At 37.3% G+C, this 25,747-nt stretch overlaps 1 protein-coding gene across 3 annotated transcripts; it reads right to left on the bottom strand.

Annotated features, from left to right (window-relative positions):
• Positions 1-6,005: 6,005 nt before the first annotated feature.
• Positions 6,006-25,474, bottom strand: FAM204A (family with sequence similarity 204 member A). Of its 3 annotated transcripts, none has more exons than XM_014594630.3 (8): positions 25,398-25,474; positions 23,890-24,137; positions 22,688-22,778; positions 21,126-21,162; positions 20,409-20,508; positions 17,656-17,745; positions 6,531-6,637; positions 6,006-6,187 (listed from the first exon to the last, which is right to left on the bottom strand). In XM_014594630.3, exons 2-8 carry the CDS (start codon positions 24,127-24,129, stop codon positions 6,136-6,138), a joined length of 717 nt encoding a protein of 238 aa, XP_014450116.1. In that variant the 5' UTR covers positions 24,130-24,137; positions 25,398-25,474; the 3' UTR covers positions 6,006-6,135. The 3 variants fall into 3 exon arrangements, with proteins under 3 accessions (XP_014450116.1, XP_059586070.1, XP_059586069.1); XM_059730087.1 differs by lacking the exon at positions 25,398-25,474 and adding an exon at positions 25,224-25,329; XM_059730086.1 differs by lacking the exon at positions 25,398-25,474 and adding an exon at positions 24,614-24,946.
• Positions 25,475-25,747: the final 273 nt, after the last annotated feature.

The following is a 25,747-nucleotide window of genomic DNA, read 5'->3' as shown; positions in this document are numbered from 1 at the left end:
AGATGCTTCCTATTCCATCATCACAGAGAAAACTGCTTGTTTTAAGAATAGGTCACATTCTAATGACTTGTTTCCTGTAATTATCTGAATTTCCACTACAGCTACAGCAACGGTTCAGTAAATTACAGCAGTTCACCCCATAAGGTATATCTTGTGGGGATGCAGCAAGTCATTTCAGTCTACAGTTACATTATATTATTTTTTTAATTTCATTCCGAAAAGCTAAGCAATGTCAGATCTGCTATAAGACTTCCAAGGGAAATGAACATACTGCAGAAGTTGAGATAATGACTCAATAGTGGCCGATTCTGAACCGAACATCCTAGCGTGCTGTTGTCTTCTCGTTACAAATAGCTCTCTCTCGGTCCAAAGCGGTGTGCAGAACTCCTGTGAAAAGTGACTGGAGAACTAGTATGCTGTTGTTATCAGAAGTAAAACGTGTGCAGCTGAGAAGAGATGGAATTTTTACTTATAAATTCTGAAGCTGTTTTTGTTAACATCTTTTATAATTCAAAACACTTACTGGAAAGAAACAATCACCAGATCCAGAAGCTCAAGTCCAAAATAAGGGTTGGGGAAACCCCCATTCTTATTCGCTGGGGCTCTGGTTCCAAGAAAGATTTCAGAAAATAGAGGAGACAAGATTTGAATGTAAAAAGTAACAAGCCCAATGTTACACAAAACAATTCAGACCTTCTTATTGGATAAGGGGGGTAAAAAAAACCCAAAACCGCGGAGGGAGGGCGAGGGGGAGTGGGCACAACTGCCTGACAAGTCCAGAGACTTTTGGGTTTCTGTCATCTCCATCATCCTCGCAACATTTCCTTTCTTTTCACAGCTTTCATTCAATTCAGCACAGACAATTATTGTGAAAAGGGCATGGGTAACTATTAGGCACCTAATTCACAATGTCACTCTAAGGGAGTTAGGCATGTATCTGTAATTTATGCCTTTGGAAATCTCCTCTCAGTTTTGTTTCCTAATAAAAAGAAAACAACTCAGTATTTAGGGCAAGGTCCTTGAAGCCAGAACACTTAGATTCACAGTATTTTAACCTCCGTATGCTTCTGCACAGTTTCAGAATGGTTTATGAAGGGCCTTGAACTTGAACTTCTTGGATTGGAGGCACTATATAAATATAGTGGATATTAAAAAGTGACACACAATATATATGTACACATGCACATGATGGCAAATTAGTTGAAGATTATCAAATCCAAATGTGAAATGAGAATACATTTTGGTTTTGCTGTGGCCATTCAGGTGTAAACTCTCCATCAAGTACATACTTTTGATGTTGGGGAATACCCTAAAATTAAGCAATGCATTAATTTTCTTCATCAAGTGCCAAAGACAAAGGTAAATGGGAAACAGAAGTCAGTAATTACAATGTATACTTCATCTATTTCAAAACACCTTGCTTCAATAAACATGTATTAACTGGATGGGCACTCCTTCACAAATTAGAGATTGCAAAGACTTATTACACACCAAATTTATCTTTGAAACTTGTCCAATAGATTAAACAAAAGTAGCACTCAAATTTGAAAAAGATGATACAGATTATAGTTGCAGGCAACAATATACATAATTCTTTCTGTCAAATGATCCCTGCAGCCACTATCTGAGCACAGATGTACAGTATTTTGAAATACAGTTGTATTAGTATGATGTTCAAAATGACAGTTAAACTTTACTACTGGAATCAAAATGCAAACCATTATTCTTAAATGTTAGACATGAGACTATAACAGGGGTGAGAAAGCATAGCTTTAGACTATCACAATATTTGTTGGGTGTTGGTAGGATTATTTCCAAAACTGAGTTAGGTGAATTATGTGACCAAGGAACCAGTTGCAAAATCTCAATATAGAGTAGAATATGTCACAGATGGAGGATGTCACTAGAGGTCTTCTTTGAGGGTCAGTCACCAATGAAAAGTGAATGAAGGAACTTTTCTTGAGGTTAAAATGCAAGCTCTTTGGGGTAGAGGATCATCATTAATTATGCATTTGTACAGGACCCTGCACAAGAAGGTTGTGATCCATGACTAAATTGATTACAAGGTCCTTTCGTTGCACTTGGACTTGTCTACTGAAGAAAGATGCACTTAAACTGTGAATTTAAACCAATTTAGCTAAGCCAGGTCAAAAGGTTGTCTGGACACTTCTCAGAACGGCTTAAATTCAGTTTACGAGGTTAATTTGAGTCATTTAGGAAAAAGGTTTAAACTAATCCAAAACAACCAAATCCACGCAGCTTAGAAGCCAATGCATGTTCAACCAGGGCACGTTCCTCAGTTAAACGAGCCTTTGAAAGAAATGTCAAAGAGCAGGGAGATTTTGCTTCATATTGTCTGTAAGGCCAGCGGCAACGTTAGGTTGACACTGACCAATATTTCCCTCTCAGCTTCCAGATGTTCTGGTAGCAGCAGGGGAAAAGACTGCTTGTTTTTCACCTCAGCGTGGCTAAACAGTTGGGATCTTTTATTTTCGCTGTAGATTTCCCTGTAATTATTCACACTTTTGTTGACAGTATTGCAATGTCAAGGTGTGTTCTACCAGGCGTTACAGAAGACAACTCAAAAATCTTCAGCTCCTGCAGTTTTCAAGCACATGTTTAATGAAAATGCATGGAGAGAGACGCAAGTTCTCCAAGCTCTGATAGTTTTATAGAGCTAGGGGGCAATTAATAGCAATGATCACTTGGATTTTTTTTATTTTTTTTTTTACATGATGCAGACTCTGTCTAGGATACCAACCCTTTCCCACCCCCATTAGATGTCACTACAGTAACCACCATCTCAGCTGACAGTCTCTTATAAGAACTGGGAAGAAGCTAATGTTGGGACACTTTTGGTGAAGGGTATGCCATCTACAAATTCAGTTGACATCCTGTAAGTCCTGACAATGACAAAAGGCACTTGGCTCTGGCATGGTTGGATACTGATGGTCCTATTGGTAAGCTACCAAGACAGTCATTTTGTTTTTAAATCGGTCAACTGATCAGATGATAGCCAGTGCAGTTTTACTCTACTAATCTAACCTTAGATAGAATAAGGAAGTTGAATGTATTTTTTATAACGCCATCTTAATAGGAGAAGTGCAAGGGTCTAAATAAAATCACTTGTGTTTCTTTTGCTACCATGCCATAGACAGATTGTAGTTGAGAAGTTTTCAGAATTTATAGCTATAATCAGTTAAGTGTTGCTCAGGACACAGATTTTTGAGGTTGACAACAAAAAGAAAATTAACAGCTATTCATCAAGTAGTTTCACCTGTTTGACCAGAATTCAGAGCAGAGCTGTCCTGCAAAAAAAAAAAAGTGTCAGGAATGTAAAACTATCCAGGATTCACATCCATCTTCTGTGAAAGGTGCAATTACCTATTTAAAAGTTGATTATATACATACGCACACCCCTCCACATATACAATATACAAAATCAACTTACACAAGTAATTGTAAAATTGTAATAAACAGGTGTGTATATACACAAGCATGCACACGCACGTGTGTAAAATACGTATATCACAATTACCTGTAAGATTACATCAAGATAGAAATCTTAGCTTACATTATATATACACTGGAGAGCTTACATACACACACACAAATAAAAGCAAGATAGAGATTTCTGAGAAAGAGAGAGAGATTACATCTCTCTCTAAGATCTCTCTCTCTATACACACACACAAGCTCTCCAAGATCTCTACCTTGCTATAGTAAGCTTTTCAATTTTTTTCTGCTGTATTACATCTTTAATAATTTCTTGTACATAGTATCATTTTGGAAATTAAAACACTAAGAATGAAGGTGTTAGAAGGATGAAAAAGCTTGAAATGTGTTCATTTTTCATTCATAACAAAAAAGCTTAAGTAAAGATTTGACATACTTGCTAAATATATTAATTACCTAAAATACAACTAAATAGCTATAAGTAAAAAAATATTACACGCTGGAAAGCACTGACCGAATGCATACAAGCCAGTGATATGTTAAACTTTGAACTTTAATTTTATTTTTTTGACCAAATGTAACTAGCCATACTTCTGGTATCACCAGATGCCAGCAATGATCCTTTACTAGATCAGTAACTATTAATATGCTCTTTACAATGTTTACTTGTTATTAACATGCAAGTAACTTTAAGGAGACGACAGATAATGGAATCCCGTTTTCCTTTTTGAATACATGTGCCTTAAGCTAGTATCATTTTGCTTTTTCAGTGTACAGTAGGCTAGAGTTCATCCATTTCCCAACCTTTATTTACTACCTGTTAAGAAAAATGGACAAGAGCAAAAATGAATTATATCTGAAGTTTAAGCAAAAACATTTCACAGAAGGTTGATACATTTACAATTATATACCCCACCACTCCTAAACGGTATTTTTGTAGGAATGCCAAGAAACTAGCAAGGTATTTTTTTCTGGTTTTATTACTAAAAATGTTTGAAGTGTAAGGCTACCGTAGGTGGAAAAATAGATGCACAGACATAAGATACCTAATTTGCATTTACAGTTTGAACACATTATTAACTTGAAAGTAAGGATTAGATAACACTTGTTTCCTTTCACAATGTTGCTTCCCGAAGAGGTAAATGTATTTAATACGTAATTTGAGATTTATGATGCTCTACTGTAGAAACCTGTTTAGCCACTGATTTACAATCTTGGCAACTGAATTTAACTCTGTCATCATAGCTAATTACAGCTAACTCTAGATCACCACATTGCAAAATCTCCTCTCTATGAAAGAAATATAACATTCTCTAGAAAAAAAAAAAAAAAAAAAAATCAATCATCCTGAAGGCTACCCAACAAGAACGCACGATTCCACCTGAGACTCAAAACACAAAATTAGTGCCATAAACCTCCAAATTGTTATTCTTTAGAATGCTGTTTTAGCCTGAAGGACTTGGAGTAAGTCACCATTATGTTAATACCATACTTTTAGCCTGGAACATATTAATCTTGGCTAACAATAACTGACATTTACATTACCAATTCAATTTACACATTCTGATGCAAAAGTTTTAGGAGGAAAAGTTATTACTAGTTTTGTATGTGTCCATAATTTTTTTGAAGCAAGTGACGGAGGAAACAACATCAATTCTGGTTACTTACATCAATATCTGAAACCCAATTCTGCTGTAAGACATTTGACTCGGAATAGATTTTGCACTTGATGTCAGAGTGCAGTTGATAAGACTACACAGTGGAAAATGGTTGATATTTTTAGACTCATATTACCCACCTGACAAAAAGGAATTTTAAAATTTGGAAGCAATATTCATAAGAGGGAAATGGAAGGATTTTCCAGAACAATAGTTCTAGGTCACAGAGTGCATGCAACCTTCACAACAACTCTAACCACCGCATTTTCTGAACTACAAGCCTAGGGTGTTCCTCAACAACTCATCTCGACACACAAAACCTTATCTGTGTGTTGTTTATTTGAAATTAAATCGGGTTTTACATTACTGAAAGTGTTGTATACTTAATAAAGTGACAGGAACATATGCTAAGGTGACTAAAACCGACGTTCTGGTACTCGTCAAGTTTTTCAGAACGTACCTTCAATCCAATCAACTGATCTCTTATATGAAAATCCCATTATTTGTCTCATAACAATATGGTGCTAAGATTAGTTGGTCAAACATGTGCTTGGGTAAACTAATATAAAAGATTTTTTTCCCCCCCGAATCCATGAACTACTGACAGGAATATGTTATCAGTATTACAGAGATATATTACCACCAGTAGAACACCTCTCTGCACTCAAGTTTTGAGTTTAGCTTTACAGAATTCTTGACCTGGCTCCAAACTGACTAAACTTGAAATGTGTTATACAGATTTTTTTTTCCAAATTTGGAAATCTGTTATCCGAATGCTAAGCATGCATGTGTGAATATTATTTCCAATATATTTTAAACAGGGATTTAAAACAGGATACTGAAATCTAAAAGCACTAAGATGTACAAGTTAAAAACAAAAAGCAAAAACAATTCTTCAAACTAATCAACTTATTTTAATTAGTCAAATTTAATTTATACTCTTTACCAAAGGGCAAAGATTCCACCACATACAAGAGAAACCTTAAAAACAGCTTTGTTTTCTGATGAGAATAAGATAGAGCTACATATATCCCATGTTGCTTTTTGTTTCCCATCTTTTCTTAGCTTCAAATCTGAAATGAAGCACAAAAACACACATTAGGATCTATTACAGTATATAGTTGGAGGTTTTCAATTAATTATATTTAACTGCCATAACAATCAAAATTCAGTTTTTAAATACTCTTCTAATTACAAGAGGATTATTATAAACATTTTGACAATATATCAGTTTCAGTAAAGACTATATTTAGTCTGCTACCCCCCCCCAGGAAAAAAAAAAAAGTCAAGGTCAAACTAAACAAACAAGATTACTATAAACCCATCTGAAGTAAGGAAACAGGTAGGTGAGAGTATTATATGCATCTAACACCAATATACTCTCAGATCTTGAATACAGTATTAAAGCCAGTTTACCCCCATGCAAGCTTCTTCTTTTTCCGAGCTTCCTGGGAAGCTTCTGCTTCCTGCTTGGCTTTTACAAAGTTGCGACAAGCTACAGCCTTGGCAATTTTCACACCCAGCTAAAAAGTAGTGAGGAAGAACAAAAAAAAGGCAGTCAGTAGAGGCAAATGGTTCACATCAAACACCAGGCCTACCAATGCTTTGCTCAGCCTTAGATTATTTCTTAACCTCCAACAGGGGTTTGATGTCTTAAGACTAAGCAGGACGAGACTTTTTTCTAGGGAGAGATCTAACTTCTGTAACAAACCATCATTTAGTCCTTGTTTTTCTGTCCAAAAAGAAGAATAAGTGAAACTTGTCCCCACCTGTAGACCCTTATCAACCCAAAAGACAACAGGGTTAAGGAAGTTAGGAAAAAAGAGCAGTGATGCATCATTGGGCTCTTACTAAATATTAAGATTTTCCATACAATTGTACCTGACTATCCTTTACAGAGTAGACTAGATGTAAATTAACTACTCTAAAAATAAATAAATAAATCAATGAGAAGGGCAACAGGGAACAGCTTCTGCACTTGTCATTACTAGGGCACCTGCCACCACCTTGTATTAGGTTCCTGATGCATCTCGTTAAAGAATTACAATTATATCTTCAAATCACAAACACAGAGAAAAATGTTGGTAATGTGGAAGGGTTTAGAGCCAAATACTAGAAAAAAAAAATGCACTTTTAATCACTGAATAATGAAATGCTCAAAGCACTGAATGTTATTACGCAGATGAACCTATGATCACAGATCTTTCAATAAGATAAGCAACATCAGGTCTTATCAATAAACTAGAAGAGGAAAACCTAGCATTCTGGAGAAGTGCCACTGCAGTAATCAAAACTCTGTCAAAGATTAACGAACCAACTTCCCTGCTCATCAGTAATGGGCAATATTATATCTTCTAAACGAAAAGCGACCAAATTCTTGAGCACTCCTCAAAACCTTTTATAACACCTTTTTCAGGAAGAGTAGTAAGATATTAACAATAGAGCTGGTCAAAGTGTTAATTTAGAAAATTACATTGTGCCCATTGCCAAAATGTTTCTTGCTTCTCGTTTTACATTACTGCAGTCCTGTAGATCAGGCCTATCCAACTTCTAAGTCCCCAAGGGCCATACACTGGACAGCTCACCGGAGTACACAGATGCGCCCCTCTCCAACGCTGCCCCACATGGGCGAGATCTCCAGCCCCTCTTAGATCCATTTGATGCAGCCCTGCCCCACCCTCAGCTCCCTGCACCGAGTCCTACTGCTCTGCCTCCGCGGGTGAGAAGGGCAGGAAATGGCAGCCAGGAGAGAGAGCTGGAGTCCAGAGCTGCTACTGCAGCCAAATCAATGAGAGGAAGCAACAGCCAGGTGAGAGCCGGGGGAGTTGGGCTGCAACTTAACCCTTCATGTGCTCCCAGTTGGACAGCCCGGCAGATATTGCATACTGTTCAACCATGTTCATATTTTACACAAAGTGACTTAAACAATGTCTTTTGAGAGAACACAGGATATATGTTAAGATAATGCCATGGCTGTTAGGTTATTAATTTTTAATAAACTTGCATGATATTCAAATAAGTTTCTGGCAGGCTAGAAGCTGAATGCCACACAAACTTAGTCTCTTACTGAGAACTGAAAGGAGACCAGAATATAAGATCACCCAAAGTGGGAATTGCTGGACAATAACCATTCTGAAACACAATCAGAAAATTATTTTCATTGTTTCTAATCCTGTACTGAATGCTCCTTAAGTTCTGTTCACTAGATGGATTTTGTGATCAACAATAGAGCTGGTCAAAGTGTTAATTTAGAAAATTACATTGTACCCATTGCCAAAACGCTCTTTGCTTCTAGTTCTACATTACTGTATTATCTACATTTAAGTCACTTGGTGATATCTGTGCATGAGTAGAGAGAATACAAATTTAAAAACCGAACAAAAACTGCACTCTCAAAACCTATGCTCCTTTAGCAGAGTTGTCTGGGAGAACTTATTTCATCAAAATTGCCTTAAAAACATAGGGGTATTCACTAAACCGTCTATGTCCTGCTACAATTATGCCCTACAGAGCCTGACCAAAAAGTAAAGTCAATGAACATGTTCATAAACACTGCCCTGGCACTTTTCCATCTGAAAGTCAAAGAGAGGAGCGAGTGAGTGTGAGGTCCAGGTAATACATGACAGCAGTTGGCCGTGAACATGAACTGAGCTACCATTTACATTTTTGGGACAGGGGAGGGGAGGGGAAAATCTACCCATGTAAAACTACAGGGCAAAACCCAAAGACTGCAGTGTTTTCACATCTAAACTTAAAAGAAAGGCTGGCTATTGCACAATGATTACATATGACAGTACTGGCACCCGCATTTTATCACCAACTGCGTAACAGCAGCACCTGATAAATTAGGCAGGTGGTAGGTTGAAACTGTTCCTTATTATGCAAAATATGCTCCTTTTAAATCTCCACTCTGCACCACTATTTTACCTACCTGTCACATTTTGTTATAAATCTAGACTGTGAGCTCTTTGAGGCAGTAACTGGCCTGGTTGATTGTTTGTTGAGCACTCCTAGCACAAAAGGGTTCTAACCCTTGAGACTACCGGCACTGTCATAATAATAGCTGTAAAGCAAGTATTAAGCACCCACAACAAAACCAAAACATCTCTCTAATCTAGTTTCAGCACGAGTTTGTGTCATGGATGACTTTATGGAATCTTCCTGATAGACTAAAAGTCAGTATTTAAAAGTACTTAATCATTTGCATCATTAATGCTATGATTAAATTCTTGCCTGACTTAATAAAATACAATCTAACTTATTATGCAAACCTGCAATTCAAAATACTGATACCTGCACTCTAAAATCTGAAGTTAGCTGCAAACATTTTCTCTCTTTCATTAGTTAACATGCAGCCATTTAAGTACAACTACAAATCTTGACATACTTTGCTATAAAAAAATAAATAAATCCTAGGAACCTAAATCCTAAGTACATTTACAAAAAATCAGAACTAGCACAATCTTGAAGATACAACAGAAAAACAAAGATGCACAATAGATTTAAATGCAACAATAGGTATGTGCGTGAAAAAATAAAGCCATTTTAACTGGCAAAAAGAGCTGTGTATTTAAATATGTCACCTCTGGATTGTATTTTGCCATGGGTATTAATCCTTCTAGTTATTCCTTACAGGTATTGCCTTGAAATATGGTATATTTGAGCAGGCCTTTGATATCAATAGACAAGCCAATATATAACTGAGGTCTGTACAAATATCTGAAAGAAAAAAAAAAAACAAAAAAAAAAAACACAACATCTTTTACTCCATATTTCTTGGAAGACTGAACGAATCCTTCCATCTTTGAAAATTATGGGACAAGAAGATCCTCCATAGTGGATCTGGAAGGATGGGAGGAAAACACTCTGCAGCATTATGTTATCACTTATAGGCTACATAAAACCCAGTTTGCAAAACATGAAAACAAGTGTTATGTATAAGCGTACAAAAAACATTTTATTCAGCTTAAGCATCTTCCGCTCCCACCCAGACGTACATCTTCACTTCCCCTCCCCAAAGAAATCCATAAAAGCTTGGCAAAGGGTTTAACGTTAAAAAAAAAAACATTTCAGGTCATCAGATAACTCAATAAAATACAATGTTGTAAGAAGTAAGAAAACATGAATAAAAATATACACAACAATTTCTTGTGTAGGCAAAGTATCAGCATTTTCCATATAGAACATCCAATATTTTGCTGCATTTTAATTAAGGTGTCTAAACATTATCACAAAGAACTGCAAATTGGTCAGAGCACGCAGTAAGGAAAATTAAGCTCTAAAGGCTTTTTATCACCATATTTCAGGAACCAAGGGTGTAAAATGTTCTAATTTGGGATATATTAAAAGCCATAAAAGGTCTTTCAAAAAGATTAATGGTACTTTGCTTGGATTTAAGATAAGGGCTTTAGCTGGTTGGAAAAGCAGGGCCCTGGCTAGACCCTTGAGGCATTCATCTTTACAGCCACTTGGAAGATTTGTAAAAGCGTCTGCATAACCTCAAGCAAACGCACTGCGACATTTTTTTTTTAATTCCTTTCAATTTTACAGGTTTAAAGTGTGTAAATCATATTGGGTAGTAAAGTAGATATAATGGTTCATCCTTGTAACATAGTATAGATTTTTTAAGACAAACTTTTTAATCAACTTAGTTTCTATGTGGCAAAAATCCTTCCATTTTCAAAGTTCACTGATAATCGTTTCAAATATCTTCCTTTAGGACCTTAATGTAGCATAAATGCAAACTTCTGAGCCATTATTTGTCATAATTTTTTTTTTGCTCATCTGAAATTGTTACCTTACAGTATTTCTGAAGCATCTCTTCTTTCTGAACGGTTTCAAGGCACTTATTTAAAAATACCAATTATCAGACTTTAACTTTTTATGGAATAACAGGTCCCCATGAAAAATATTTATGCTATTCTCTTTTGTTCTTTAATTAAATGAAAACAGATGTTTTCTGAAGTAAAGCGGAACCATTACTGGAGTACTTAAAGTGTTAAGGTCTTTAATTTTTATATCAGTTCGGTCTACAATTCCTGATTGTCTTTACTCAAGCTCAACATTAATGTCAAGCAAGTTACCTAGGAGACGAAAGAGATCAAAGAGACAAAAAACCCTCAAATGTCTGATTAATCAAGCCTGCAAACAGCTTATTTCTTTTAGCCTGCATGCAAGTATGAAAATGAGATTCTGGGAGCCGTACATTGTGCAGATTTGTTCATTCTTATCAGAACAAAGCCAGCGGCAGCTTATTTCATGGATCATTGGCACTGTCATCAGTGCTACACAGAACGGGTGACAGCTCCTCATTTTGAGGCTTGAACAAAATTAGCAAAAAGTCGGCACAAATTAGCCTCTCATCTTTTTAGTAATATGACATTATTCATTTACTTTTTATCCAATTTTTAATTTTTTCGTTGTCAGCTATCCCTTTCTAGTGTTTCTTGCACAGCATCATAAAGCACTTTTAAAACAAGCAAAGAAATGGCTGAAGTTAAAATAGTATTGTAAAGTTCAGGCAGAAAAAGAGAAAACATTTTTACTGAGCAGTAACAGACATTTACTGTAACTTTCAGAAAACTTTCCAAAAACCTTCAGATATTCAGCTTGGAATATTATGCAGTGAAGATCCTTCATGAAATGAGAAGTCATGTCGTAAAATACAAACTCTCTATAATGAGATGGATTCAAGAACTGCTCCAGAAATGTCATATTTAGGTGAGGTACAAAATGCTAAACCAAGAGGCTTTTATAAAACATCTACATTCAAACAGGTCCCGAAGCATCCCATGGTCATACCAGAGAAGCCAAAAAGCCTTTTAATACTGTATTACAGTTTCTCATCAAATATGAATCTAGTTATTTCAGGCTTGCCTTTAGCAATGATTTTCTCCTTTTATGTTATGGAATGTTATCCACTGCTGACGTATATAAAATATATAAAGCAAACAAGAATATTGAGTGGATTTTGCAGTGAAAATTGTCTGCGTTCAATGATGTGCTCAACTTTCACTGTAAAATAGTTTGTAATACCTTTGTTGTTTTTATGCTGGGTATTAAAACATCAAATTATATTCAGACGACACAGTAACATAGCAAGGACAGAAACGTTGTAATATTTAAGCTCTTTTCTAGATTTAAACATTTGTATGCAAGAAACTTCTTCCATTCATACAGAAAATACAGCATTAAAAAATTAACCATAAGCTGTTAGATGCTTTACACAGTCTCCTTATAAAAAAGGCACTTTTAAAAAAAAGAACTGTAGTACTGTTTTCAGCAATTTCTTTATCTCTGTTCTTCTAAGTAAGAAAGCTTATTAACAAGCTTTGAACTTAAAATCACATTTACAATAATGTGCCATCAACAGTTTTATAAGCTAATTAGAAAAAAAGATTAATTAATGACTGGCTGCTAATAAAATGGCAATCATGAAGAAAGAAACCAAGGGTGCTAAGCTTCAACTACCACCAATTAAGAGCTAATTACAAACAAATTATATATGTGTTTTGCTGTGGGCTTTAATTTACTAAAATGGTTTTAATTAAAAGAGAAAACATGCTGATTAATTGAACTGCAGAAAAAATCTACAGTATAAACTGTGCTTTGTCTGTCTCTTTAATTAGACTTGTAACATCTGAAATCTTTTTTTAAGGTTTGTTAAAGAAAAGATATACATAATTAAGGGAGCACAAGAATTTAATTCTAGGTGATAACCCTGTCATATTCCAAAGGTTAAAAGAAAACAACCTCAACAAAGAGAGATTTGGAGGCACCTTTGCTAACTGTTCCAAAGAAAACCATCACTGATATATAATACATTTCTCCTTTTTTTCCCCCAGGCCTTTCAATACACCAGAACCCCAAGTTCCTTAGTTACATTTTTTTAAATGTTTCAATTCCTTTGGGTACCTACAAACATAATAGTAAGTTCTGAAAAAATACTCCGATAAAAATTTAGAAACATAATTCCTTTTGTAGGATAATGGTAACAGAGCAGGTAGCTCACCATGCAAACTGATTAATTTACCTTATGTATATCCAAGAGGGGGACGTGTATATGATCCGCTGATCATATGCTAGATGGATTTTCTTTAAATGGCTGATAGTTGAAAGAACAACTCTCAAAGGTTTTATTAACTCTGCCGTCGTGCTTCCTTTTCTAAATTAATCAGGTTAGAAGTTGTTTCCAAATGATGACCATAACAATTATTAGCATGTAGTCAAAAATCAGTGCAATAAATATTCTTTCCATTTTAATTGTAACAGAATGTTCTGTTGTAAGGTGAGAATGGTACCCCAAAGAAGGACTAATAAATTTGCTCGATTATACAACAGATATTTTATCTAAGTGCTGTTGTAATAATGGGGTTTCCTGGTAAATTATAGCTTCTGAAATCTCTGACCAAAATGCCAGAAGCCACTAAGCTATAGATTTAGGAGTAATGCTGTCAAAAAAACTGGCTCTTTAAAGAGACTGACAAGTGCTTCAGTAATTTATTACATTAAACTACACAATATTTTAAAGCCTCTTTTGACAGGTAAATCTAATGTGGTCAAGATTATTTTATTTTGTTCACATTACTGCCTTCAGGCTAATGCACTCTTAGACAATGTGGCACCTATGCAGCAATAGTAACTAGACAAAGAAAATGGCGAGTCAAAAAAAAAAAAAAAGTTTGAAGTTTAGCCAAATAATTCTTAGAACTATCAGAAATATACAGAAACCTGTATTCTATTTCCAGGGATAAAACATAAGGCTTTGAATTCAATGGCAACTGTGAAAGGGCTTTCAGCAGCAAGACCCTCCAAAGTACTTTTCAGGTTTAAAAGTCCATTTTAGAACAAGTTTACAAAGAATTAAAATAGCCACCGACTTAAGGATGCATTCACATCTCAACATGCTTAATCAGGTAAAGAAGATGTGAACACATATTTGAATAGATTACCCATATATTGATCAAAGCACAATTACCAAGCAATTCAAATCACAGCCTTTACCTTTTCAATATTAACTCTTTAGTCTAATAAATGCTGTAAGTGAATCACTCGCATTCAATTGGAGGAAATTAATGTTTATGCTTAAAAATCTACTGTTAAGAATATCTATATTGCTTAGAAGGATTTTCAACCATATTTCACTACACACAAAAAAACTTTCTACTAATTCAAGCTTGATTAGCCTAGTTTTATAACGCTGTGAAACATCCTATTTAAACTCAACTCAGGGACTTTCTACACAAACATGCATTTGGGTGGGGGGAGGGAACCCCTCCAGATTCCTTGGATAACTTCTACATTAATATTGAAATACTTTTCTTGACAGGTCTCAGTTTAAATAAGCTATCATTAAATATACTGTGTTGAAACCATAGCCTTAGGTACTCAGTTCTACATCCAAACAGCACAGCTTTAAAATATCACACACTTTGCCAATGCTGAAAGCCTTAGATTACAATGATGATATAATAAAGATGGCACTTGGACTGCAACAAAAATATGCCACAACTGTGAATACTTATACTGTGCAATAATATAAGAACTAAAATAACCAGTCTGAACCAACATTTAAATGTATGCTCTACAAAATAACGACCAGAGTCCTGTTTACCCAGTGCTGTTTACAGTACTTAAGACCTACAGTGAACCTAATTTTGCCCTCCTTTTTAAGACTACAGAACACACAAGTTAAACTGTAACTCTGTACATGTGTATCTTACAGAGTATAAGGCATGCATATGCTGCAAACTACAGTGTAGTCTAGAGATAAATGGACAATTTCATTGTATCAACAAGAAGTTTTTCAAGGGTAAAAAGTCTGCACAAGTATGAAGAGTCTTCCAGAGAATCTGCCCCTTTGGGAAGAAGGGGAAAGAGGACTTGCTGGGGTGTAGGGCCTGGATTTTATGCTTCCGAAGATGCAAGTGCCCAAAACTAGTCAAAGGACATGGAGTTACAATCACTGTGTGAGCCTGTTAACTGGAACAGTGATAGTGAAGGGGAAGTGTTAATTATTCCAAAGAACAGAGAAGTCTTCACAGGAAGTTTTGTGAAGGGAATGGGATTAATTTCACCATGTACATGCACACAAAACTTTTATTAATAATCAATCTCATGTAGCAGCAATGAAGGCACATTAAACACAGGCTACAATCTTGCCATTAGAGCGCAGTCACTTTCAGAGCGCAAAGCTCCACTTGGGAAATTCCTATGAAGATGAGCAGTTGTAGCCAGCATGAGAGGACCTGAAGCATCTCTAATAGTAGAACTAGATTTTAAAATTTGATAAATATGATACTTTCCCAGTTAATCTTTTAAATAGCATAGCATATCACTACCTACGATGCATACATCTATTTCCTCTTTGTACATTGTTCCTTGTGTACTGAACACCAAATTGAGAAACCTATCACTTGCCTAACTGTACACCTGCCACAATACACAACAGTGTAGATCAAGATAAAACTCAGCCATGCTGTACGGCTGAATATTCCTTTTAAATACACACAAGATATGAATTAGCAAGTCTATAAAGCTATAAAAACAGCCTGAAAGTTAAAGGAATCCGATTGTTGCAATGACCAGCCTGCAACAGTTCAGCACCCTGGGTTAATGTAACAAAAAAGTGCATGTAAAATTGTTAAAACCACTTCTTAACATGTGCACTTTCCTCATAGCATTGAAGGCGGTTAACAACATCGACCCTCTAAACTCATTTGCGGCAATATAACCTGACAACACATATCCTACAGCACCTTGCAACAAGTGTTACATGGCAAAAAAGCCATGCAACCGAACCATTCAGGTTTTAGGTATGTAAATTTCAGTGATCCTAGCAGTCAGCCTTGAGATTATGCACACTGCTCCAGTCGCTCTGATTTTAAGAGAATCTGATTTCACAAAAAAAAGAGAGTCTTCTCTGACTGTGTCATAATGATAGCATTATTTTGGCAAGCTTTTGCTTTTTAAGGCATGGTTTCATTGCCTATTCTCAGTCATCTATTTATTTTTGGCTTCATTTTTCTAAACACTGAAGCTGCCCTATCAGTTTCACAAGCTTATAAATGTTATACATCAAAAATTAGTTTCACTTATTAAAGCAGGAAACAGCTTTAAGAACTCTGGGATCTGTGCCTCAAAGCAAAGGCTTTATCAGCAGGTTCCAGTCACTGCTTCTTGCAAAAAGAAAATGGTGCCGATTAAAACCTCACACACCTGATTTCCAAAAGAAAACCCACCCACTGAACACATATTTTACATGGCTGCAAGGGGGCTGTACCCCAAAGAGAACTCAGTTGATTTTTCATATCCCTGTACATCATTGCTCATGAATAAAGAACAACATGGAGTCTACAGAAAAAGAAACAGTCTACCAGTGATTTAGTAGACCCTATACTACAACTCAAGTCTGTATCTATTTGCATTTGACTCAAACCATTTCCATAAGTTTCTACCATTTGGAGGTGAAAGAGACATAACGAACTGGTGGAACTATGCAGAGAAGCAGTATTTTATAAAACCATTTCTTTTTTTTTTTTTTTTTTAAACAAAAGAAAATAATTCTTGATATATCAAAAGTCTAGAAGGGAATGGGAGATGGTTGAGTGTTTGTATGGGGCATGACATTCATGTTTTGACTCTGCTGATCATGTAATTGAACTCCTTCCTATGGCAATTAGTTACAGTAAACATGCTTTCACCACAATAAAAAATTATATTCGCCCCCCACCAGAGTAAAGGGATCCTCCTTGCACAATCCAGATTTTGCTACAAAGAGAAATGAAAAACCTCAGAATGAGTTTTGCATGGGTAAACCCATGCTCCCATTCAAGAGTTCCAATGAACTCACTCAGACCCTGTCTGCATAGAAGAACTCATCGCACAAATTCATTCAAAGTTTCAAAGAAATTCATTTTATAAAGAGCAACCCAAATTTCATAAAATTATTTGGACACCCCAGCATACACGCAAGACAGCCTAGCCAAAACGTAGAGTCTCTGAACAAAGGCAATTTTCAGATATGTTCTTGAAATAATAAAGCCTGTGAATTTATATAAAAATCTCTTCAACACTTCTAAAGCTACAGGAAAATTCTGTTCAGGTACGAGAGGCAAAGTCTGAGGTACAGGGCATTAATAAAAAAAAGTACATTCTGTCAGAAATGTTTTGAGAGTATTTTTGGTGAAGAGGAAAAAAAAAATCAGTTTCAGGATTATTATGGATTAGTTTGTCATAGCACTACTAGGACTGTAAAAGAAGTTGCTTGTTTGGGATCAACCTTTCAAAGTTAAGTTTTCAGTCTCCTTATGATACCTTTATTTTCAAAGGCATGAGTAATACCTACACTTAAGCAAACAGTCCTAGAGCTAGATCCACAGCCATAGTCATTTTGCAGTTTTAAAAAACCTATTTAAGGAGTCAAAGTAAAGGGAGCCAGGAACCTTTTACAGTATTTGGCTACATTATAATGCTCTGTATCTACACACACACGCAAAGTAAAAAGGCTTCTAGGACGCAGTACTTAATAATGTGCACTTACCTCACGAACAGCTAACCTATCACTCAGCTCCTCAGCTTTCTCAATGTCCCCTTCAGCCACGGACTTGTCAACACTGACTTCAAGGCCAGACTGGAAAAAAAAATGGGAAACATCTTCAGACCAACTGAATACAGAAATAGGATTTCTAGAGGGAACTTCTGTAGTATATTTTAGAAATGCTTAATACAAATTCTTACTTATATTAAACCTGTACATATCTAAATAAAACATGTTACAATGGACAATATAATTAAATATGCACCAAAAAGCCTAAGAACAAATTGTTTTATTAGTTAAATCGTATCACTGTATATGCATGTGTGATATATATATATATATTTGAGTAAATAAACTGGGTTTTATTTTTTATACATATTTTATGTACTTTTATATATGTATACACACAAGCACATATTTACTGCATAAGTAAGACTGAGGGTATTTACTGTATATATAAGATTGAACGAATGCAATGTGTGTCTGTACATATACATCTATGTACACACACATCATACATATTACACATGCACATGTATAGACACATGTATAAAAATACATATATATAAATAGATATATTATTTATATGGACTAGTTTATGCCCATCACAGTAAGTCAAATCTTCAGGTAAAGTTTAGTCTATTCCATCCCCAGAGCATCATAAAATTAAATGACAAACGTATATGTCTGGTTAAACAAAGAAAAGTAACTACAAATGTATCATTACAGTTCTCAGATTTTACCTCCAGCCGAAAAATGACTTCTGGCATGACATCACTTTACTGTACGAATAAACCCAAGTATTCAGACAGTCACGTGTAAAACGAAACATAATATTTTAGATTATTTTTCCAGTCTCTGAAAATAAGGTACATTAATTACCAAGGCAAATTCTAGCCTGTTTAAAGATAATGTTTATGAAAGATGTACCAACCACTAATGATGGTAACTCACTTGTGTTCTTAAAAAAATTTTAAGTGCATATTTCCCGTAGTACTTGAGGAAATACATAAGTGGAAACAAGAATGTCTGTCATAAGCAAACCGTTTCAAACCTGTATGTAAAGAATGTTATTTTCCAGTCAAAAAGATTATTTTGATTTAATAGGAGGTAAATACTGAAGTATGCACGTCTGAAATCTAAGCTAGTCCATTTACTAATTCTGTTTGAAAGACAAAAGCAAAAAGACTACATTTGTTTACTATTAAGAAATATCATAAAAGTGGATATTTTCCTGTTCATTAGAGACTTGAGTCAGAAAAGAAAAATATAACCAAAAATTCTGAAGTCATGGCAGTAGCCAATTCTGTCTGAAGCCTACACAATTAATAGAGAGCCAATTAACAACTTGTCAGCAACTCGGGAGGAGTCTCTATATATTAACTTAGGCCACTACCCAGATCCTCCTTGAGTTACTCGGTGCAGGGTTAGAATGTCAATTAAATATGGAGTTAAATAAATATTTGCCTGTAACAACTCCTTAATGAAGTAGGCAGTGGGTGCATCTACATGAGATGCGTAAATACACATTAGCCTAATAACACTGCCCAGTAACATGGCAGTTAAAAACTATACCAATAGCCTTTGGCAGTGTTATTAGGCCAGGAGTTGTCAACTGGGGGGGGGGTACACGTATTCCCGGGGGAACGTGGGAAGGCCCTAGGGCGTACACACAGGTGGGTGGGGATGCAGCACCACCACCCACCGCCCTGCATCACTGCCTCCTGGGACCAGAACCAGGACCAGGGTCGGGCAAGGGCAGTGGTCCCCCTCTGTGGGCCACACAGGTGCCACCCAGCCGGCAGGGGGAAAAGGGGAAGCTTGCAAGTGGCGGCAGCCACCACCAACCACGTCACTGCTCTGCATCCAGCTGCGTGCCAACGGCCACCGCCCCTCCCCCTGCTCGGCCACCAGGGATACATTTATTTTAAAAAGTTGAAAACCCCTATTTTAGGCTAATGCGCAGTAAGAATCACAAAATAACCATGTGCCAGCACTACTGCACAGTAACTCTAGTTAGTGCATATTAAATGCGCAGTATCCAAGGTGCATTAATGAATGTGTAGATGCACCCAGTGTTACTTAGCCTGGAATATGGGATGCAGATTGCACAAGTAGAAAAAAAAGGGAACAGTCTGGCACTGGCTTCTGAGGAGGAAAAGAAGGTTAGATCAACTATAATGCCATGCAGTTTCATAAAGTTGCTTATACTGTGCATTACCATACTGTTGGACAAACTGACATGAAGGACATAAAAATAAATAGGTTTTGAAAAAAAGACATTACTAATGACAGATAGTGCAAAGAGTTGCTAAGAAGATTTATGGCTGTGTGGGGAGAGATTTTATGAACATAAATGTGTTAATAATAAAGAGCTATTTCAGAAACAGAATATCATTTTTAGGTAATTAATATATCTAGCTGAAGACTGAAAAAATAGAACTGTTACAGATATCAACTGACATGTTTTAAAAATTAAAGAAAATTTCCCTAGTCAAACCAAATACATACAACTCCTTTATTATTTCAGAGCAAAAGAAGAAGAGAACTGGAAATTCATACTCATTTCATCAATGGAAAGGAGAAAAAAATTGTTCGTTAAATAAATATTTACAAGTTCATGTGAACAGAATTCTCTCCAACAAAAATATGATTACTTTCTCACTGTCAATCAATGCCTGACTTATTTGGTGTTAGCTAAATTTGTCTCTTGGTAAAATGTATCTTCATATTTTATAACAAAACTGAACAATCACCTTTTGGGGAGCTTTCTTGCTGACAAGTGGTTCAAACCTGTCATTGTTCCCAAAGTACTGGGTCAGTTCCTTCCACTGGTCTTCATTTGTCAATTTTTGACTGCAAAGGAGAAACCAAAGATTTGTACAACAAAAAGCAAATGAAAGTGACTATTCAGCTAAAATATGCTAGTAACTAATAATATAAAGCTAACTATGTTTAAACTCTCCATTGTTTTACCATCTTGGAAACCAAAGGGAAAACTAACAAACTATTTGGACCCAATTTGTCCTTCTTTTGGCAGATGCTGCCCTCAGTAACAACCTAAATTTCAATTAGTTGTTGCTTGTGTTCACTTCACAACTTGTGCCAGAACAATGAAAAGCCTCAATCCTGCAAGTAGTTTCACATGTGACTAATTACACACTGAAAGTCACTGAAGACAAGGCTTCATAGCCACAGGCTTAAACATAACCTAACCTGCCTCTTCCCCATCTTAATTCATATACAAGTATGTACATAAATCACAAGATAATTGCTCTCAAAGAATTTTAGGGATCAAATTAGTCTTCCCACAAAAGAAACTAGCTAATTTCAGTGCAAACTACATAATGTCCAAAGCCAGTAGCTGGCACTAAGGTTGGTCAAACTGCTGTACCCATTCTACCTGGCAGCATCCTATTTAAAAAAAAGAAATGAAACCCAAGCTTTAGATAATTACAGTGACATATTTATACCTGTCAGTCACTTCTTTATCATTCTTTTTCAGTTTTTCTGGAAAAAAAATAAAGCAATCTCATTTTGTATTTTAAAAATATTAAAAGACTTCCAGTGCAAATCATTACAGGAGATGAATTCAGTACAGTTCAGTAGTTTCCTTTTCTTTAATCTTTATGATGCGAAGAGATTGTCCTTGCAGATTTCTACTGAACTAAATGGTATTCTGTTTCGGCAGAGATTCTTTGCAGGATTGGGGCATTAGTGCTCAGTGGCCGCGTCTACACAAGGCGCTGACTGTGCAGCAGTGTCACCGAATGGCTTTTAAGTGACACTGACTAAATACTAGCCCATTACTACCACGCAGTAGCACTGCATCAAACCTCATGTTGCATGGCGCTACCGCACAGTCAGCATCTTGTGTAGACATGGCCAGCATGTAGACTGAGGTCAAGCTAATAAGATTCTACTCAGTGGAAGTTCTCACAAACAGAATTTACACAGTATCTGTGAACAGGTAATTCTGATCAGAAAGCAAAAAAACCAGAAGTGACTCCAAGACATACTCACACATGTTTAACTGGTAAGCTTGATAAATCAACATTAATTGAAGAATGTTGAACTTCTTCATAACTGACATAAGTGTAAACGTACTTTTTAAGTAAACACACAGGAAGCACATGTGTAGGGGCATGTGTTTCCTGCAGGACAAATTGCATAACACATTTGTACCGGTGCTTTTTGTCCCCAGGCACACCACTGAACACGCACAGCAATGCGACCCGTGTGGGGTAGGGGAGGCTGGGGCCAGTACCTGTGCTGTCTACAGCAGCCTTACCTGGGGTCCTCCCAAGGCAGCAGCAGTGCCAAGCCAGCTGCTCAGAGCCTGGTTGGCAGTCACAGGATAGCTCTAGCCAGCCAGGCTCCTTTTCTAGCTGCACACGCTGCTGCTGCATGCGTCGCACTGCTTTTTATACTGGTGGGTTTTTTTTTTTACATTGGGATCTCCCAATGTCCAAAAGACCCACCACGCTGCAAATTGGCAGTGCAGTGAACAAGTGTACTGGCACCACATGCCGTTTGCTGCACCTTAAATTGCTTTGAGGCACCACACACCACATGTGCGTGCTCATGGGGACATGCCAACAGGGTATAATAGATGTGATGATTGTATCACTATCAAAGAATACTGATATTGTTATGAATCAAATCAATTAACTATGATTCCGTAGTAAGTGCAGCAGAACTGCTCCAGTTTAAATCCTGGTCTTTTAGGGTCCAAGTTAGGGTAATCTACCTAATTTGTATCACTACAGGATCATATAAATGTAACTGTTAGACCCCAGCAGCTAATGGTGTACAACTTAGTAGCCACTCCCCATCCCCTATCCCATAACACAGGCCAATCTCTTCCTTCAGTGCCCAGTTCTCACAATTCAGTCAAAAAAACCCTGCATCGTCATTGACACAGTAAGTGTCATGAATGTTGTCCTTTAGCTGTCTTACAACTACTGAAAGAATACAATATTTTCAACTGGCTTTATCAAACCGAAATGCTTTTATATTAACTCTCCCAAAACACCTTTTCTGGAACGTTTTCTTTTTTTCCCCTTCTTTCTCTCATTTGCTTGGGCTTTCATTTCACATTTTTTCTTCTGCAGCTCCAGAAATTTCTGTGGGAAGAAGGAAAAGCAAACTCCAAATATTTGTTGGTTGTTTTGTTTTTTTAGTGAAGCAAAAAGTATTTGAAAATGTTACTCAAATTCTCATTTTATTTTTTAAAATCTCACTATTATGGGGACCCTTTATATACTGTGACAGTCAGTTCTCTGCTGGTATTGAGTGGCAAATGTTACACACAACTAACTCTGATCTTCATCCCTGCATAATCTCTATAACCTCCTAGTGCCTTTACCATAATCCCCCCAGTTCTTCAGAACATTCTCAAAAGTTTTTTTTTCATAAAATGCACAACCAACATTAAATATATCAAAGGTATAACACTGAGCAATACACAGTCTTCTAATATTCAGTTTAGCTAGTGCTTTGTCATCCACAGATGATTGGCAGCAAACACCTTGTATGATTACCTATAGATATGGACTGATACCTATAGATATGGACCTATAGATACACACTTGTTTTTACCAATCCTTATGCAGAATTCTAACCCCATTGTTAGGCATCAGTGTAGACTGGTCAGAGCTCATTAGCATGATATACTCAGTCTTCTCTGATGCACAAATCACAAAAAAGGTTTTGTAATCCAATTACATTTTGATAGAGAATGGCAGAGTTTAAAATGGAATTTATGGATACACAATTTTTGCTAAATAGGTCTGACCTATTATGCAGATTGGACATATGCTTAACTGCTAGTCTTAAAAAAGAAAATACAGTTGAAAAAGTATTTCAGGTGCCCAGATTCCAAAGCAAACAGAAAACTAATGAATCTGTTATGCCTACATCATTTCTCTCCTCTACCCTTCAATTTACCAATCAGTTAAGAAAGCAAAGAAAAAAAAAAGGGTTAAAATACCTGCCTCAAAGTCCCTCAGAACAGATCCTTGAACTTGTTTCTAGTAGGTCACAGATTACATTTTATTCAAACTGCTTTGTATTTGTCCTACACACATTCACTATAAAATATCTGAATTCAAATATTTTCATTCAATTCTTACAAAAATATTTATAAAATGTCATACTGAATAAATATTATCTATGCAACACTGAAGTACGTTACACTTATATTTTGGACATTTAGAAATATCTAATCATACCCACATTCCACATATTTAAAGAAATTCCAGAAGGGCATGGTTGACATGTATTTTCTCCATCTGTCACTGATACAGAAGTACTTTCAGGTCCATCTATCTGGAAATCAGACAATTGAATTCCCTTGACAGCCTCTTCTCTATCATCCTTTGTGCACGATGCAGGACCATCTGCTGCATCTCCATCATCAGAGCTCAAGTCAACATCACTTTCATTCACACCTGGTGGTAAAAGCCCACTCCACATCTTCTAGTCTAAGCAAGAGCAAGACACCAAAAACATCATGTGAATTTACCTAGAATCTGCAGCTAAAAATACAGCTAGTCTGCTGAAGAACAGCGATTTAGAAATAATGAAATACAGCATTACAAATAATTTAAACACTTTTGACAAGAAGAAAACGTAATCTTACTTCCAGGAGATGAGTTTTAAGTGATTTAGGCAAGCTTAGAATTAACGTCGAACATCTTAAGTCTCGTAAACAAGGGCAGCTTACACTCGCACGTTTTAAAAACTCCATTTTGGATAAACAGGACAGACAAAAACAACTCACTTTTTCATTTAAACAATATGACAACGTCTGCTGCTAGAGAACAAAACCATTACAGTTCGGAAGATGCTCACTTTAGACAAATTCTGAAGCATACCGAGGACTGGATTTCTGTTTAAAATGCATACAAACGAATTTGGAAAACGAGCATTTAAAATCTACATTGGCTTTCGCACTCACTGTTAAAACACGGCCTCGTGCATCTCGCTTAAAAATACAACGCGCAAAGATAGATCGTGTCGCGGCGGGACCGGATCCCGTTCTACTTCTGAGTCTTGAGTACTGAAATCTCTTAAATCGATTTTGCTCCAAGAGCAGGATTATGTCCCAGATACTTTTCGAGTCTGCCTGAAAAGTGAATAGGAAGCTTCCTTCCAACTAAGCTCTAGTCTTCAGAAAAAGAGCTGGGTGGGGAGGAAAGAGAAAGAGAAGCAGCACCCGGGCAAGGCAAGACGTGAGCAGAAAGATGTCGGAAACACCCTCCTTGACCCCACCCGAGACGGGCCTCACCCCTCTCTCACAGACGTGCTTTTTTGTGGTAAAGGGAAATGCGAGTGTATGTATATACACCCCAGGCAAGAATCAGCTCGATGGTGCCACGACTGGCACACAGGTGCTGCCGGCTCCGGCCGACCATCCCAGCGCTGTTGTCTGCAGACCCTGGAGAAGGGGCCAATGACAGGCCAGTGACCGGCCCCAACCCTCCAGCTCCGGGCTCGCAGGGTGAGACCCCGCGCACCAGCTCTCCGCTCCTCGCGGCCCCCCACCGCGCGCCAGGACCGGCCTTTACCTGACCCCCCTCCCACGAGTGCATCCGCGGGACAAACGCGGCTCCCAGAGGACGAGGAGGGGGAGAGGCCGCCCCACGCTCGGGGGCTGCTCCCAGCGGTGCCCCGAGAAGGAGCCATCTGACGCCCACCGCAGCCTGCCCCAAGCCCGGCCGCCACCGCCGCGCCTCGCTCACCGGCCGTGTTTACCGCGCCGCCATCTTGACACTCCACTAACACCGCGGCCCGCTATTGGGCTCCGCCTCTCGGCCAATCAGCAGCCGCTTTGCTGCCTAGGGTCGCCATGACAACCAGCCTCCGGGTTGGTGGGGGCGGGGGAGTGGGTAGGGGCGGCAGATCCCGCGGGAGCGCGGCCGGGGTGGGGGCGGGGCGCAAACGTCCCCAGTGCTCGGGGACGGAAGTCACCCCAAATCCACGTCCCCCCACGGCTTAAGTGAAACGCCACTAACGTCTATAGCTATAGACATCTATATCTATATATATAGATATAAACATCTCTATGTAGATATAGACATCTATAGACATC

The sequence above is a fragment of the Alligator mississippiensis genome, chromosome 6, assembly GCF_030867095.1.
Source record: "Alligator mississippiensis isolate rAllMis1 chromosome 6, rAllMis1, whole genome shotgun sequence".
Lineage (NCBI taxonomy): Eukaryota > Metazoa > Chordata > Crocodylia > Alligatoridae > Alligator > Alligator mississippiensis.
The sequence above is the reverse complement of the archived record's forward strand: the minus strand, read 5'-3'. Positions and strand labels throughout refer to the sequence as shown.